At 45.5% G+C, this 18,722-nt stretch overlaps 2 protein-coding genes across 2 annotated transcripts in view; one reads left to right on the top strand and one right to left on the bottom strand.

The window, feature by feature from the left end:
- The window catches only part of LOC126556135 (uncharacterized), a 139,059-nt gene that overhangs the window by 102,434 nt on the left and 17,903 nt on the right, over positions 1-18,722 (bottom strand). The gene's annotated exons all lie outside the window — the stretch shown is intronic.
- LOC126556062 (protein yellow-like) lies at positions 10,847-12,564 on the top strand. The gene is made up of 2 exons (XM_050211259.1): positions 10,847-11,400; positions 11,480-12,564. The coding sequence occupies exons 1-2, from the start codon at positions 10,893-10,895 to the stop codon at positions 12,562-12,564; spliced, it is 1,593 nt and encodes a 530-aa protein (XP_050067216.1). The 5' UTR covers positions 10,847-10,892.

The following is an 18,722-nucleotide window of genomic DNA, read 5'->3' as shown; positions in this document are numbered from 1 at the left end:
AACATCCGGATGCATCTGCAATGTTGCTGTTTTTTTTATTATACATCCAAAATCTTGTCATAAACCGTTCGACATAACACACCCGAAAGAAAACAGTTGCTAACACGACCGAAAAAACACGACACACCAACAAAAAGCGTCAACATAACTCAAGCATAATTAATTACGATACAATTGATGCTTGTGTTTGTTGCCCTTTTTTTAGCTGTCCTGTTTGCAAGGGTAGCAACCAGCGCGGTGGCTTTCGGACATCGAGTGTAACATGGACAGAGTACAAAATGAAACAACAGCAAAAAACATGATGGTGAAAAGAGTTGCTGAAAGCTTAGCGAAGAGAATTGTACTGATGAATGAAAAAAAAAAGTCAAACGATGAAGCTAACGCACACCACCGTCCTTCTTTTGGCTCCTATTTTGACTCACTCACTCGCTCTATCTACGTCATCGTCATAGAAAAGGGGTTCTGTAATAATTCCTCTGTGGAAGATTAAACTGGAGAAAAGATTGCCAGCATAATGAATAACATTTTAGTGAGCCAAATTTTAGCTTGCTGCACGCTCGTCTTCGGTCAAGTCAGACAGCATCGTACAAGACAAGCATTTTGCTTGTTCTTCTGACACCTTTTTACGGAGGCAAAGTGCACATTATGTGTCCGATTGTTCTTCGAGCCATGATTTGACAAAGATGCAACTTGTTGGTAGATTGTTAGGTGGTTGATTTTGTGTTATTTTCTTTTACTCGTTGCAGATTGTACAAACTAGCGTCATCCAAGTGCCAGGTTTGCCGGGGTCTGACGATGCAGTTATTTCTGCAGATTGCTACATCATGTAGAGATTTCATAGAATTCAGAACGAGCAAGATGAAAATAAAAAAACGAATTGTTTATTGTTAAGCAGGGACTTCTTTGTATGATGAACAAAAAATGGACACTGTTCGCTAACATTGTTTGTCAACAACCAGTTTCACGGTTATTTTAATTTACAAAAGATATTTTTTCAAGGATTTTTTGTATGATTCTCATAAATTCGGGAATTTCTCGATATAAAATCCTCCATTCAATTGGTTTAGTAGGTCAACACAGGTGGTAAAGGCGAAAAAGAAGAACGAAAGTCAACGCAGAATTTACAGTGAAATAGTTAAGCAGTGAAAATTAACAAAGACTGTAATACATAGATTACGATATAGCACTTCTTTTTCACATTTGCCACAGCCTAGAGGTTAACAACAACGCGCGACATAAGATATCGGATGGGATTCGATATCCGATCCTAACGTGAGCCGCTACTTCCTCGTAGCGGTGGAAAGTCCGAGGAGAGAATCAATCAATGGGTCAAAAAAATCCGAAGTATACTCCGGTGTAAGTACTCCGAATTAGCTCCGGTATAACTCCGGATTAATGCGGACTTCACTCCGAAGTTATCCGAAGTAAGCTCCGATATTTGACAGCGGAATAAACTGCAGATAACTCCGAATTGTCAACTCAAAATCCGGTGTCAACTCCCGATTTGACTTCGTTTTAAAACTCGAAATCGAAACCGCTTTTTTCTTAGTACTTCGCCATCTTCCCAAACAAGAAAAAGTACTTTTTTCTGTGACACAAATTTGCCTTTTTGTTGATAATAAACCCATTTCGTTTATTTAAGAACACCCTTTTGAATGAGACAGAGGTGCCTGGCAAACATGAATATTTTTGGGCTAACAATCCAACTGTAGACTACATTTCTATTCTACTTTTCCACCACATCAATTCTGTGGGTTACCAGAAGGAAGAGAGGAAAATATCGGCAGCAATGACATTTGCAACAAATGTCTTTCACAGCAAATGATTCCACAGTACAATCTGCAGTTATATCCGAAGAAATAGCTTAGAGGACTTCGGATTAATTGGGATGACTCCGGCGTGAAGTCCGTATTACTCTGAAGCAATGAGTCGGAGTCGGATTAACTCTGGATCCGAATCCCTCTCCGGGAAAAATGAGGATCTGCACATCACTACTTCCTCGGGCAAGGAAGGATTACGAAAATGCTCTTCTCAACCCTATCAGGTAATCCAATCAGGAGATTAGAAGCGTGTAAAATCTTTGAAAATTATGAAATACTGTGTCTTAAATCTAGAGTAAAACGCCAACCACAACCTGTATCGTTGTGAGAAAAATGTGTCAACCAAGGGTTGTCAATAGCACTGCCGATCAAATCAATACAATCATCCGAAGACGTCAATAACGCGCCGAACGAGTCAATAGTATGCTCGAACGATTCTATAACGCGCTGAATGTGTCAATAAAACCGGTGAAAACCCTGTAAGGTGTTCTAAATCGCAAGAAATTATTATAAGCTGGAAGGATAAACCAATGCTATTTAATTACAGGACATTTTGCGTGATTAATACTGATTACGAAATCATGCAATAATATTTGTAACAAATACCAAGTTCCTAGCAATTTCAATTACCAAACCCCACGATCATTCCTTCATTCCGTTCTTGATAGTTTAAAAATTTATAGAATCTTGTTTTTCTATAAAATTCCAAATAAAATTACATCATCTACCATCTACCATCTACCATGATCCTTGACAACACACCATTTACAAGATGCAGCGGGAACCAAGTATATCAAGCTTCGCTATAGATACAATTTTCGCCCAAAAATCTCGCAGGTGTTGATGAATAACAAGAAAATGGATCGACATGTATTCAATTCATCTACTCGTATGCTTCTCAGGTGTGTACAGGAAACGTCAATCCAGCATGTTTAGCTAGAATATTATTTTTAGAAACTCGCTAATGTATGTCAAGAAGTGAAAATCGAGGAAGCTTCACGTAAGTGATAATTGTCACATCAATGTTTATGTTCCGAGTTTGAATTAGTACTGAACAGTTTACGAATTAATCTTCAATGCCAATAACTGAATCGAAGTTTTACTTCGAAACAAATATTTCCTGCTACACAAAACAGCCAATTAAATTATTCAAAGTAAAATATGAGATGCACCTTACCCAGTCAACATTCCATTTGCGAAACCACAACCAATGACCGATAAATACGCCTCACCGAGAATCGCGCAAGGTGAACTCGAAACCGTTCTCGCCGAGAACATTGCGCGGTTTTGTTAACCGAATGCGTCCGACAACAACAACAGCAAAGTACAGCAAACCACGCATCAAAGGAAGTACAAATAAAGTGAACAAGCACTCGAGCAAATCACCGTCGAAGGTGCCCGGGCGAAGATGGATTAAGCAGGCACTCGAACGAGTCACAGCGAGCGCTTGCGTAGTGCTCTGAACCACCGAATGATGCGGAACGGAGCCTGCACGGACCGTGGCACAAGCGCTCTCAGCGGTAGGTCGGTCATTGTCGGTCGATCGTTGCCGTGATGTGGGGAGGGTACGACGGTGTGATCGTGATCGCTTAATCCACTAGAGCCGGACGAGCGCCTTTTGATGCCTTCGCGATGCTGAACGTGTCGCTTCCGTTCGACGTCACAGAACGCGCGTTCAGGGTGAGGTGGGATTGGAGGCGTACGATAAAAACCAGTTTAAGCGTGAGTGGCCAAATCCAACTGTCGTGTGAGTCGAAGCATCCGCCCGCTATGGTCCGCACTGCTAACCGTATGGGAATGTGGCTCGTTGCGGTTTGCTGGTCCTCTATCGGCATGCGGGTTGGGGATATATTGGCGAAGTTTTGTGCGGTACGGTGGTCATTGTATCTGAACTTGACACTGCTCCGATGTCATTGGAGACATTGGAGCAGAGCAAGGATAGCATGCGAGGTGCGTTCAGCTTCCATGGAACTTTGATAAATATAACTTTGATGAGAACACTCCGAATGCATATAACGGAGTAGAAACATTTATCAGTACAAAGAACTAACGAGATAGCTGGGGTCAATGCCACTGGAACTTAAAGAACTTATTTAAAACAAAAAATAGACTAATTTCTTTAGACATAAATATCACAAAAATAAAAGGAGAGCAGAAAAAGACAAAACGAATTAGTGAAGGAAAAACGGCAGGCTCTTGGGCGTGAGTCCAAGAGGAGTCTGTCTCCACAAAGCAAAATCGGGCTCCAAACCCCGTCCGGAGCTTTCTCTCGTAGTGAGGACTGACAGTCCAACTACGTGGTGTCAAAAGTTTAGTAATCGTCTACGTGACCTAGCTAGGTCAGCCGATTGTTGTAACAAAAAGACGAAGAAGTAGATGCATCACCAATGTCTGCAAAAATATGGTAAAAGTTAAAAACGATAAACTAATTTTGCATGCCATATTTGTTCAAATCCTCCAATATTCACGCTTCGTCGACGATAACGAGCTGCCAGCACAGCAAATAGCTTGTCAAACTGTAGCAGCCATTCGTGAATAGTGTGAAAAATGAGTCCATTTTTATTACCTTTATTGCCCACTAAAAATGCCCTCCGCGTTTGTTGATATCCCACAGATAATGAATCACAACTGCTGCCACGCTGGGCAAGTGTAAAACAAAAAAAAAAAAACCTATACGCACCCAACGATTCCAATTAACTTTAATCACATTTTGGTAGCGTGATATGAACAGAGAGCATGTGCCAACCTGCCACACCTACGATCAACACTTTTTTTGTTGTTGATAATTTATTCTTCAATCAAAATAAACGCTATCATTTATGTGTTTTTTCTTCTCTCTTCCTGCACTGTTGTAACACACCTTGCCCGATGGATGGTGAGATGAACCGTCCCGTTTGGCGGTTCAATCCGGGGAGGCATCGAAAACGGTTGTCTATTAAAGCGCATAAAATGACTCCCGCCGAGGACGTACCGTAAGGGTTGTAGCGAGCGGTCAGCTTGCCGAGTCATGGTCAAGCGGCTCATCAAACTAAGGCGGTGATAGAACCGATAGAGAATAAATTCAAATCAGTTTACCATTAGAGGACGAGCAGGTTTATGTGTTTGTCGCTAGTTCATCCCATTAAGTTCTACCGCCAAGTGCGCAATAGGTCCTGAGATTGCTAAAAAGCATCCAAGCTTCCGGACGAGGATACGGTGCGAGTGCTCGGAAAGGGACACACCGATGCTGACCTGTTTCGCCATACACCCGGGGCTATAATTACTGAAGCTCAGTCGTGGAAACTTTGTATCCTGTCACCGCCAAAACGATAGCCGTCACGGGTGTGTGTAATGTGGTGGTCGAACCATACCTGCCTTTAGTATATCAACCATCGAGTGGAAGTCCATATCTGTTGAATCTCCACCTATCGGCAACGGGCGAGCGTTCCATTCGAGCGAGTCTAGCGATCGGTCAACCTATCCAACCCGAGCCAGCTTCCGTGGATGGATGCGAGTCATCGTAACGTAACCTCCAGAAAGCATCGTACCGTCTCCAGGCCCCAACGATAGTAAACAAATCGTGGCCCGTGCCCACCGACACCAACCATTCTGACGTTTACCCGGCACTGCTGGAAGCTAATGTAGTTTATAATTACAATACAACGCGCTGTCGATACAGTGACGCTATACACCACACGCCCGATGAGTGCGAGTGGCAATTAGTTACACTGATTTAGTATTCATGTCATGAAAAACTATTTCTGCTGCACAATCCACCTAAGAGCGTGGAGGCAGTCCGGATAATAATTCGAATCGATCCAAGGCGTTCGTACGCAGCCGTGTAGCAGTCGGAGTCCGGGATATATGAGCGTGGGAATGTTTACAGGCATTATATAACGAGTGAATCATATCAAAGCGACAGGAAGACAACATGGGCACGTTTTGAAATGGGCTCTACTAGCGATGCGATGATGCACTTGCTTCCCGGAATTACTTTAAATGAGATAATATTTCATTCTCCAATAAACGTCACTCTGACACACACACACAAAAAGCTAATGAAGGAGAAGGTGATCAGACTGGTAGGCAACAGCTTACCGGATCGGTACAATACTTTGAAGATATGATGCCATCATAAAACCATAAAAAGAACTCCATAAAATCGCACCTATTGACAACATAGTAATTTCCATTTCCTTCGACTAACTGAACTGAACTGAGACGTCACAAGGCACAAGAATTGTTCCAAAAAGTTGTACCTCAGCAATAGCGTATCATCAATAGAATAAATTTTTCGAAGCATTTACCCTTCCGCCAATTATCTCAAGAACGTCTCGAATCGTTTGCAGATGGGCAAGAAATACTATAACCTCCCTTCCCCTCCCCTCTTCTTCCCCTCTTCCTCCTTAATCTAGGTCTCCATGTTGTTTAGGTGACGATGGACAATTTACGCACCGATCGACAGGTCCATATGCAGGCTGACTTCAAAGCAGCAACCACAAATCGGTAAACCGAAGCAAAATGATGGGTTTCAATGAGCTTTTTGTAGTGTTACAACCGACAGGGCGAGTGGGTCAAGATTGTCGCCGAAAGATGCCACCTGACGTGATGAAGTGTGAAGAATATCAAACGCACGGTATGACATTTCAGCTATTCTCTTCATCATGATCACTTATGCGGATTATTTGGATCTCTTCTACATCAACTGCGTCTTGTATCAGAGGATTGTAAATATAACGTGCACCTCTCCCACGCCACTCCCTGCTCCTCCATCATCCCCAAAAGTGTTACAATTAACACGCATTATAATTTACCATTTTGTTGCTTCTTTATTTGATGATCCCCACCCCATACACCATCCACCAGACCCAACCGAAAAAGGACCGACTCTTCCTCACCAATCATCACCACCGATCGATCCCAAACAAGAAGAAGCAGTAGTGAGAGTGATCCACGGCGACGTGATGTGCGACGGTGTGCTTGGCAAGAGACCGTGAAGTGTATATCTACACCTCGATAGCCGGCGATGGCGCTCAGTTGAGGTTCGGATGATCTTGCAGCAACACGCACGCTAACAACAACCGTGTCCCCCATCGCCACAACGAGGGTGTGTTCGAAGTGAGTTATTTAAAAAATTGTGTCACGCACCAGCCTCTTCTAAGACCTTCTGCATTGTCGAGGTTAAACCCCGGAGTGGCCGGGTGGCAAATTACGACTTTTACGTGTTTTTATTTTGGCGGGTCGATTGGTTTGGTCTGTGATAATTAAAGGTTATGTCGAGTGTTTACACCCTCCCGGTTCGAGCGGCCAATTCGGAAGTGAGTTAAGTGACTGTGTGGCAGTGTAGTTCGTATCGGTGCGGAACTTCCGGACGGCATATCATAGTTGTCGTGCAATCTATACCGAAGGCCGAAAGTGTCGGCGCTGCCAAAGTGAAAATGGTTCGGGCGAAGAAATTAAAACCCATAACTCCATGTGATACCATGTGACCGGTTGTGCGTGCCCGAGCATACACTTGGAAGACTTGTGCAAGCGCGGCAGACGAGAAAAGTGTGCCGTCGAGCTGTGTTTGGCCCTTTTCGGACACTCGTCGGCGGGTGTATCCGGGCAGGGGTCATGAAGCGTGTGATGTATGCGGGTCTCCGCCGTGCTAAACAACCACGGCCTTTAACAAACGATTTGTATGGCATTGTGCACTAGCCGGCCTTTTTTGTGTTTGTGTCCGTTTCCTGTACGTCTTTGGGATGCACACGCCCTGTCCTTAGTGTGAAGACGCGACATTGAGCTGATGAGTTTCACTGCTCGGCGAAAACGCAAACAAACAGACACTGTCTTCTATGCTTCAATATTCCTACTAGACATCTTAATAATATGTACAGCAGAAAACCTAGTGTCACCCCCGGCACACCCAAGAGAACACTCGCACGCGTGAGTCATCTCGCGACCGGAACACTGCAGGATGGTGTGGAGAATATTAGATTTGCATTCGGAAGGCAATGATCGTTACTCTAGCACGAGTTTCCCACGATTAAGCCTCCGGAGGTATAGCATCATGGAATTAATTGTCCACTACTCGCAAACTCGATCTCGATCTCGCCGTTGGTGAGAAAATCAAGCTATGCAATTGACGTGTGAATTAATTGTGCGCAATACATACGTCTCTACATCCCCGCTTCGTCCGGTAATATCCATCTCCTCCCTCAAGCTGTAGTTGGACTTGGAGGAGCCGCCTAATGATTACGAGATGAGATCAATCAATCAGGCTCATTGGAGCACGTTTGGGGGGAAGGGTTCTCACTCCTGGGGTGGTTTGAGATTGGCAAGTCTCACCAGCGTCTTCGATCGATGATTGTTTGTTGCTTCGTTAAACGGTCTCTAATTCGGTGGACCGTGTGCTTGGTGCGAGGAATAACGAGTACGCTCCATCGCAACATCATCGCAATCATGGCAAAACAAATCACCACCACCACCGCCATCACCACAGTGTGTCACGCGCCGGTCAGCGTTTGGTGTTGGTTATCGTTGCTGTGACCAAACCAGCAACACTGAGGGTTGAAGATTGACATCGAGCTTAAGCAAATAATTGCGTACCAACCGCTAATGGTTCGGATTCGCTGGTGGTTTATGAGATTGTAAGCAAAAGGCGGTACAAGCTGCTGCAATATTAATAACGTACTATATTGGAAGCCTATTAGAGCCTCCGGAGTATGCCGTTATTGGCTTACGAACGACATTCCCGATGCACTTGAACTTGGGCGGCGAGCTTGTTCGGTGAAACCGGGTCCCAACAGGCCCAGCTGTGATTTGAGCCGTGTCAAATTCAGCTGCATTCGCAAGGATTAACAAATGGCAATCAATCATAGCACAATTAAATCCCAGATTGACTCTCCAAGAGCTGCAAGCGCGCACGGTGCGGGAAGAATGTATCTGCAGCTTTGCAGCCAAGCCATCGGCAAATCTTACCCCTTGCATTGACACATCAGCTGTAGTTTGATTAATTATTTGCCCATTTGGCCGTCAGTTTGAAGTTGAGCTGCTGTTGCCGCTACAAATCAATGTGCTAATCGAGTGTCGCTTGTCGTAACCGAGCGTGGATAAATATTTTTGCACCAACTGACTGGCGGCTTCGGTGGTCGAGGTGCCAGTGCTCGTGTTTGGCGTATTAAACCGAGCCTGGCGTGTTGATAACAACACCCCCCTGTTTTATTTGTTTTCGTTTCGAATGGGCAGGGATGATTCAAAAATAGAAGTACGAAAAAACTGAGACCAAACAACACTCTTGCCGGGCAGCGAGCAAGATTTGTGTTAAATAATAAAATCAACCATCGCGTTATTTTTTTTTTAAATCGAGAACACCCTTTCTGCCACTCTAAGAGCATCAATTTCCGAACCATTGTGTCGGGTGGTGGACCATTACTAAATGATTTACCGCCGATAAACGCCCGCCCGGTACGGTGTGGTACCGAATGCAAATAATGGCATAATTTAATTATTCAAATTTATTCGACTAGCTTGTCCGCTCTCTATCTGCTGGGACGCGATGCATCCAGGACATATTTGGGGAATTTGGTTCTCCTTTTACAGGTCCCCCGGTGTAGAGAGAAGCACCCAATACAAAATGACGGACGTTTCGCTTTCGACTCTTTCGATGATTCGTGTGAGATCACAATAAAATGGAGCCATTGTAGACAAGAAAAAACCGAATTTTCCCTCCAACAATTAGTACCCTCCTCCCATTCGCCTCCTCCACCGCGTGTTTCATTTGGTCTGTTGTACACGAGGGGAGCAAAAAAGAAAACTACCAATTTTCCCATTTAAAATTAGCATAATTGCGATGAAAAATTGCAATTATTTGCACCGCGAATAGCAAACCTTCATCCATGCGGTACGTCCGGCGTTGATGGTTGAGCCCTGAGCGAGCACCTAACATTGCCCGAAACGCGACGGGAGAACCCACGCGACCGGAAGCAACCGTAGCGATCGTTCCTGTTACACGTCCAGCACTTGCCATTGCGGAAGTAATAAAATAGAATGAATTACAACCCGCCGGAAGTGAGCGAACTTCTCGTTCGCTCCCCATCTCCCTTGGGGGTGAAAATTTAAACAAGAAAAGCTCTCCATCCACATCAAAAAACTTTCGCGTGCCTTTGTACTTGATGTACGTGCGGTAGAAGCCTACCCGGCGATGCCACACCGCCTGTATCCTTCATCCTCGCGGCAAATGGGAATATCTGCTTCAATGGAAAGGCTTTCACCATGCTGGAAGCATATTAATTAATTTTTCAAGATTCTACCTTCGGTTTGGTGGAAAAGTTTCTCCCCCCCACCCTCCCACCCAGAGCTTTTCCGCTTCACGTTCACGTGCAGAAAAGTTTATCACTTCTTCATACGTATCACACGCCTTTACGTCGATTAGGTCGCATGCAATTTACATTAGGATGACCTTCAATCGTACTGCCACCGTGCAAGCACACCTTCCGCTCAGCTGACTGTGACGATTTGTGCTGCGTTATCGAGAGCAATATGTCCAAAACGTACATACCGAGAGTCGTCCTTTAAACTCTACGGCTGACCACGAGCAGAATCATCGTTTGCGCGTGAAGCGATCGCGTAATTATTGCAAATTAAATTAACACCTTCTTTTCTGCATGCCACCTGCATGCTTTGGTCCCCGCGTATCATCGGCCTTCCCAGGCCGGAGCGAAGCTCGTGATATCGACAGCACCAATTCATTGCGTCTTTCCCTTTCCCAGAGCAAAACGCACGACCAAAGTGAAGTGATAATTGGCGCTAGACGACGAGTGTGTTTGTGTGTCGTTATTATGGGCGGCTAGCACCGTCCCTGAATCCGTCGCGCATAAACCACAAACAGTGTTCGGCCGGTGCTCAGAGAAAGAAGAACCGGGTCACCAATAGGACCGTTTAGTAAGGTGGTTAATTTGTGTGTCCAAAGTATAAGCCAACGCAACAAAAAAACGCCGGAGCCGGAGATACTCGTTGCCCAAAGTGAGGCGTTTGTGATCGTTTGCAGCAGAAAAGACGTCAAATTAATTGATTAAAACGGTGACCGGTTTCGGGTGGTAACCCCTGACAATGGCACTGGGACGAAGGTTGATCGCGCTGGTGCTAGTGATTGGGTGTGCACTGGGGCAGCAGTCGAACGATGACAGTCTACAGTCACTCGACAGTCTGAGCCCCCCGACACCCTCGGTACCGATCGCGTCGGGCGAAAAGCAGTTCCGGGTCGTGTACGAATGGAACGTGCTCGATTTTGCCTTCAGCAATGAGGACGAACGAGCGCAAGCCCTGTACAGTGGACACTACATCCCGAAGAACGTGCTCATCTCCGACTGTAAGCCGTTCGCGAACCGACTTTATCTAACGATTCCGCGCATGCTGCCGGGAGTTCCGGCGACGCTTGGGTACGTTGTGCGGCCGGAAAACAATGGCCGTACGGATCCGGAGATTGTGCCGTTCCCGTCGTGGGAGATGAACGAACGGGGTAACTGTTCGGCGCTACAGTTTGTCCAGGGCGTAGCGGTGGACAAGCACGGCATCATGTGGGTCGTCGATTCGGGACGCACCGAGACACTAACGCGTGGTAAGTGAGCGCTGGTGGGATCGGTTTGAAAAAAAGCAACTCAAATCACTTAACTCCTATACTCTTCCAACTTCTCTAGGTAAAGATCATGTCGTCTGCCCGCCGAAGATCCTGTTGCTGGACCTCAAACGCAACGGTAGCATCATTCTGCGCTATCAGTTCCCGGAGTCGGTTGTACCTGCCGGTAATAATTACCTCAACAAGATTGTGGTAGATGACGCGTTCGGAGGGTTTGCCTACATCACCGACAACAGTGGTGCCGATCCAGGAATAGTGGTGTTTTCGCGCCGACTCCTCAAGTCGTGGAAGGTGCGAGAGAACAATTCGATGCGGGCAGCTCGCAATGCGGTCCGCTTTGCCGTCAACGGTACGGAGCTGAACTTTTCGATTCACATTGACAGTATCGCACTCGGACCATACTACAATCCCAACATTTCCCCGGACCAGCCGGTTTCGGATACGCTTGTCAACAGCCAGAACTACGAGCGTAACGTCTACTACAGCCCACTGTCCAGCTATCACGTCTACTCGCTGCCAGCATCCCTGCTGCGTGACCCGGAGTACAACGCCCGTGCGACCCCTCGCGACATTCTCGAAGCGGTCGTAGACTACGGTCAAAAGCAGTCGCAAACGGACGGCATGTTTATGGACAATCAGGGTGTGCTGTACTTCGGACTGCTCGGCGAACATGCCATCGCCAAGTGGGACAGCTACAAGCCGTTCACGGCGAAGAACCAGCAGATCATCGCGAAGGATGCCACCTACATCCAGTGGGTGGATAGTATGGGCATCGACCACGAAGGCTACCTGTACGTGGTGGTTAACCGATTGCACAACTTTGTCGCCGGTCGCCTTAACCCGCTCGAGGTGAACTTCCGCATACTGCGTGCGAAGACGGGTGCACTCAGCTACGTTTACACGCCGGACAACTTGTTCAACAGCGATGGGAAGTTCCTGTACTCGGGCGCGTCCGGTGAACCGTTTGCCGACAATGGGTTGATTTACCAGTACGAGGGTACAACGCCGGCCTCGAGCAGATTGGCAGCGGCGGGTATACTCGGTGGTGCAAGCGGTGCCGCGGTAAAGACATCCTTCGCCGGATTTATTGGTGCCCTTGTCCTGTGCGGCGTGACTAGCATGTTGGGCCGGTGGGGTGTTGCTTGATGCGTCTATCGGAATCTCGTGCCACGTTGACATCATCGTTCGCAAGGACGAGTTCGACACGTTAGATATGGAAAAGCAAACCCTCCCCCACGTCTGCTCCCTCCCCCAACAACCCCGTTACCAGTACTTCCGTATCAGTATTTGTATATAGTTGAGCTTAAGTGTAAATAAGCGAAGCGTGTTCGTCGCCAGCGTTCTTGGATTTCATGTTGACTTTTAACGAGGATATGCTTCGGAAATAAAAATGGTTATTTTTTTTTACGACACCTGTCCCTGGGTGCTGGTCCGGTACCCCGTGCGCGAACCATTCCGCGAACGAAGCACCAACATTGATGACTTTTCATGGATCGAAATTCGCCGAAAACCGAAATTATCACAGATTTATGTTTTCGTTGCGCCTGTCGTCTGCCCGCGGACGAAATGGCATTTTCGCTCATGATGACTTTATGATACGAGCGTTCTAGGAAGGATATGAAACCGTGGAAATATTAATAAAGAGACTTGCCCAACATTGACGCCACCGCGTTCCGCGCAAAGCATCGCTGACAGAATGAAGCTTACGGCGCGCAAGACGCACAATTTTCGCCGACGACGAATTGATACCGTGGAAATCAGTTCCTATTGCTGCGTCAACATTATTAATCACCTGACTGTGGGGGAGTGTGTTCGCCCCGAACTGCCACCGCTGATTGCGCGGTATTATCTTGTCCTTTGGTGGTGTTTCGAAAGGATTTGCTGGTTTTTCTCGTTGATCAAGATTTATGCTCGTCTCGCCTGTCAAAGGGAGACAACGATTTTTTTGTTGTTGCTTCATTGCTCCTCAGTACTTCAACTGCTATGAAATAAATGCAAATAAATTCCCATCGTGTGCCTTGCTAGTGAGAACACTCCCCGGCACAAGGACCGGTATCTCGCGTTTTTGGGAAGGATTTTATCTGCGTCTGTCGGATCTTGTCCCCTCTATTCGTTTCTATCAAGCAACAGCCTGTCTTTAGCTATAAAGCACCAACGCGAAGCTCTGGGCGAAGGTTTTCGTGTAAGCGGAAAGCGTGCAAATTTGTGACTCTCTTAGGTCTCGTTTTGGAGCTCACAGCGCAACAGCAGCAACAACAGCAAAAAAAAAACCCCTTTGCCATCATTATCAACTAAGCTGCAGGATCTGAATGCGATGGCTGCAACCAGTGCGGCAGATGAGGCAGAAGACCCAAAAAAAAAAAATACAGGCACAGTAAAACCTCATCGAGACAAACCCAACTGGTAGCTGAAAAATTTATTTTCCATCCATGATGCAGAAACACTCGCTGACTGAGCTCGTGTACGGTACAAATCTTTACTTTACTTTTGCAGGCAATGGGCGCTCGTTAAGCTGTTTCTCTAGGGAGACAGTAGTGCGCAAGAAAATTATAGGCTTTTGAGTCGCGAGGAGAGTCGTGAATAGACAGCAATTTTAGGATGAAGAAAAAAGCTGCCCTTTTATGGAATGATGCAGCCGAACACTGGTGGTAGGTAGTCTGGGTCGATAGCCTTTGGAAGACATTTTTAAAAAATTGTTGGTTTAAATACACCTACGTTCGGAAGGGTTCTCTTTAAATTGCTTCTTCACCCAACACCCCAACACGTGAATATAAACGATACATTGTTAGTAAGCTTGAGTACTTCGAGTTTAGTCATACAGGAAGCAAACAGTATCACGCGCTGTATTGTTTGTTTGCCTATCTCGTAAGCAAAATTAGCTTACAACGAATCTCCAAGTACATGCTTGATCGCTTTAAGACGCATGGTAAACAATCAATTAGGAAGTAATCCGATAAGAACGGTGCAAAGTATACGTTTAATTACCAACAGTACCAGATCGCTGCAAACAACGCTGGTGTGCTGGAGCAACAAGATTTTTGCATTATCGGCTTTTATGAGCGTCGTAAAGATGAGCGCTGGATTTCTGTTGTTTCTGCATATTGGACACGAAATTTTTGGTTGCTTGTAGCGTCGAATCCGTTTCCGTTTTGGTTGCTGGACGGAATAAAATTTAATGTGTTTCCATCAATGATTGCTAAATAAAAAAACGTGAGCGAACCATTTCTATTTTTCCCTCTTGAAGGATTTGATCCTTTTTTTTCTTCTCCTCGTTCGGGTTAGATCTTTTTATTGCTTCCCCTTTTCAATCTGCTTTGAGAGGGATTCTTGGCAGCAAACTTCCAAATTTCACTTTGCGTAGGATTATGAAGGATGTTTGGCGCTTTTTCCCCCCTTTTTTTACGACAATGTAACCATCGGTAACGGACCACTGTTTACCAATTTTTGTGACCGACGTGGTGGATATGCCATTCAACGGAACCGTACTGGTATCAAGCACCGACGAGTACCTTCACCTAGGGTTTGTGTCCGGCGCCACATTCCGAAAGGTTTTGTACTTCCGGGAATCAACCGGTGCCGCATATTTAATCTTGCACCCTTCTTCGGGGATCTTGCCCTTCAGAAGAACCAACCTGATCTACCACGTTGCTAAGGATTGATTTTTACAATGAACCCTGCAGAAAAGAACAACCAAAAGCAGGGGAAAAAATTATGTTCCAATCGATTTATAACTCTTCATACTTCGCTCGTTCCAAAATTGTAGTAAAAAAAAAAAACTGCTCATATAAAGCTAGGAAACAAAAGCGTGTAAATGGTGGAAACATTTGTTTATGAAAGGGGTTTTCCATTCGAATAATCCCACCCGCACCGGTGCAGCGATTGCCATTGTAACGAACACGTCCTTTCATTCTCAGTAGCGACAAACTCAAATCGCAAAGAACAATCTTTACTGAATAATTTACACTACCTCATCATAGTGCAAACATTTGCTATCTTATCATGCAAACAATAGAAATGTGAAATGCTGTTCGCCGGGACACAGAACCTTCGAAAGCAAACAACTGAAATCGAACCGAACGGAAAACTAGACTAGCAAAGCGTGTACCGACGTTCACATTTAGATACCGGGTCAGCGCGGCATTCAAATCACGATAAAAGATAAAAACGTGCTTTTACCCAAATTTTGTAACCCAGCCCAGCCCGAACGCGGGAAAACTCTTCCGGATTCTTTTTATATCATCGGTACACCCACCAACAAACAAAACAAAAATGGCGAAAAGAAATGTCCAAAGATTGTAAGACGTACGGAGCTGACAGTTACACAGGTTCAGGTGCAATAATACCTTTGGCGTAAACCTTTCCTCACGTCGTTCTGTCCTTTGCCGCGTTCCAAAGGATGTAAAATGGAGCAAACTGTTACCCAAGCTGCCCAGTAAAAGTTTACTTTCTTTTGCTCGTTAACCGTCTCCACGCTGATAAGGACGAACGAAATATGCACGTACCGTACCGACACTAGGGTTGAAAGGAAAAATAGGCACAAAATGTCTAACAGAAGTCAGGAAAAAAATATCAAAGCAAATAGTCCAAGGCACAGAGAGTGTCCTGATGGCATATTTTCGTACTTAGTTTTTTTGTCAAAGCATTTCCGCGCAGAGGACCCCAAGAGATGGCCTCTTCACAAACACACCGAAAACACCTTGCTTGATAAGGTGAAGTAATTTTATTTCTCATCCCAAGATTCCAGCTTTTCGGAAATGTTCTAGGATGCAAGATTAAAACAGAGGCCTCCACAACTGCACGCGTCGGAAAGCAGATGGTACGAAACATTAGCGAATGACAGCGAAACGATATCATAAACTGTGAATCGATTCACGACAAAACGTGACAGTCGTTGACACGAACGCAAACTTTCTCCACTCTGACCGGCGACGCTTCACTAAATGAATCATTCATAAATGATGTAATTTTCTTATTTCTTCTAAGATAGCAGTGTTGATGATGGGTAGCTTATCGCCCAAAACCTAACCTAGCCGGATACCGGATGCCGGAACGGCGAGAGTTTAGCAAGGTACAGCAGCGTAGCGTCCAGATAAGTGCAGATGCTCATGCAAACCAACCATCCGCGTCCTTACAACGGCAAACTTCTAGGCAAAAAGTAATGAAGTACTATTTACGATCCTGCTGCTACTGCTACTGCTGCTGCTGCTAACCCGCAAATGGGAATTGTTCGCTCGTTCACTGGTCAGAGGTTTCGCCATTTTCCTTGCCACTAGTGAACTGGGTCCTCCAAAATTCTACCACCGTTCATAAACATCCGACGAGTAACGATTGTCATCAACGTAGATTGCCTGGTAGCAATCGAGAAAAGTAATGACATTTTCGCACAAGCACAAAACCGTTCCAGGGGATAGATTCGGTATCCGGTTCCAGCTCGGTGTTGTTCGAGAGAGATCCTTGAACGCATATAGACAAATTTGTGACCGTAATATAAACTCGCATCCGTTTTCGTTTCCCGGGTCCCGGGATATAGTTGTTGTTGTTGTTCTGGGCACCAAGGGCGATCCGTGCCGTATTCCAGCGAATGGAACATATTGCATGCCATTCACTTTCATCTTTCATCCAACCACCACGTCCTGGAAGTGCTGGTACGTAGTACTACGTCGTAGTACAACACACGCTGTAGTACGTGATTAACCTTGATGTGCGATTTTCGGAATATGGTTTCGTGCCCTTTACGAACTGCGGAGACTGCGAGATCTAAAGAAAGTTTTACACCACTTCTATCAACCGCGAGTAAGCTTCATACAAAGTGGGGCACACAGCTCCACAGGCCGAGAGCACCGTGAGTACCAGTGCATGGTATAAATCGCTTCATTTATTTCCATTACTGGGACGTGGCATTAGATTTTTTTCTGGAAGACCTAGCGGGCTTACACTAGAAAAAGGATTGCACATAGCAGAATCCGGCAACAGATGGGATCGGAAGAAAAAACGTTCTCCAAAAATATGAGAGCTATATTTTTTTCGATCTTATTCTTGTGTAAGAGCTGCGACCTAAAACGCTGAGTTCATCAAATGGCATTTGAGCGTTATGGAGGTGCAATGCATCAGAAGAAAATCCTCAAAATGGATAGAAAGTTGAAACGTATTTCTTTAAGGATTTTAAGATTATGATGTGCAGAAAAAAAAATCCCCCACAATCATGACCTTGACCTCAATTAACAAACAATTTGTTTGGGAATTGTAAGCTTTCTGTGTATCTTCACGCACTATCAGATCCATCTAGAGCAACACTGGCATCCCGTAACGCTAGACGTCTACTAGGGCACTAGGGAACTTTTGGCAGTTCACTTCTTGCGAGTGCCGTTTGGTTAAGCTTCCGAAAGTTGCAAATTCAATTTACACTCGATCAAAGCAAATCTGTTCATCGGTGATATCAGGACGGCAGTTCCTTCTGCCACAAATAAAATCAACTTCAACGCTCGAATCGTATCGCTAACCGTTACACGCGCGAGAGGGAGAAAAAGTTTTTGACATCGTAGTGTTAAGATAACGTTTCGTTAGTTCTTTCATGTCGAAAATGGCTAGCTTGATTGGTGGTATCATTCCAGCATAAGTTTGCGTTGCTGTCAGACTGCGGCAAATCTGCCAACCGAACACTCTCCTCCACGCTTGTTTCAAATTTCTTTTCTCCCAGGCCAAGCAGAGGAGCGTGAGAACGAATAATAAAAAAAAAAGTTCGAACACAAACCCACATTCTTACCGCCTGAAGGGAGCACAGTAATAGCTCCCGAACTGGAAGTTACATACGGATGGAGCCAAGACGAATCAGCAGTAAATGGTGCCCACCATGACCATTGCCAGAAACGACTTACACTTGTCTTTCCGTTTATCGGACACAATTTTATGTGCAAACTTTACACCGAGCTAGAAACGTGCTGCAAGTTTTGCGGGATCTTCTGCAACCCATTCAAGAAACCGATTCGCCAACCAACGTTCCCCAACCTCGGACGGGCAGATTTTGGGGTAAAAGAGTTGGACAGCTTAGCAGCAGCATTCCGGTTGTGCGCTATTCAACGGCCATCGTTAAAGTATGGCGGACGTATGCGGGAATGCCGAAAACAAAAGATGTTGCCCAGTGCGGTTCCAATCCAAATCCGGGGCATGCTATTTGGTAAATTGCACGAACACTGGGAAAAGTTCCGGCACGGTGCTACGTCCGCTTCCGCCCATATGGGCGGAAATAGTTGTGTAATCTTTCTTTTCATCTGCTTTCTTGCTCCCTCGAGAAAGCAGCGACCGCT

This window comes from Anopheles maculipalpis, chromosome 2RL (genome assembly GCF_943734695.1).
Source record: "Anopheles maculipalpis chromosome 2RL, idAnoMacuDA_375_x, whole genome shotgun sequence".
NCBI classification, from domain to species: domain Eukaryota; kingdom Metazoa; phylum Arthropoda; class Insecta; order Diptera; family Culicidae; genus Anopheles; species Anopheles maculipalpis.
The sequence above is the reverse complement of the archived record's forward strand: the minus strand, read 5'-3'. Positions and strand labels throughout refer to the sequence as shown.

Coding starts and splice junctions, on each gene's coding strand:
- LOC126556062 (XM_050211259.1), top strand. CDS start 10,893: ATGGCACTGGGACGAAGGTTGATCGCGCTGGTGCTAGTGATTGGGTGT. Junction 11,401..11,479: donor CACCGAGACACTAACGCGTG/GTAAGTGAGCGC, acceptor CAACTTCTCTAG/GTAAAGATCATGTCGTCTGC.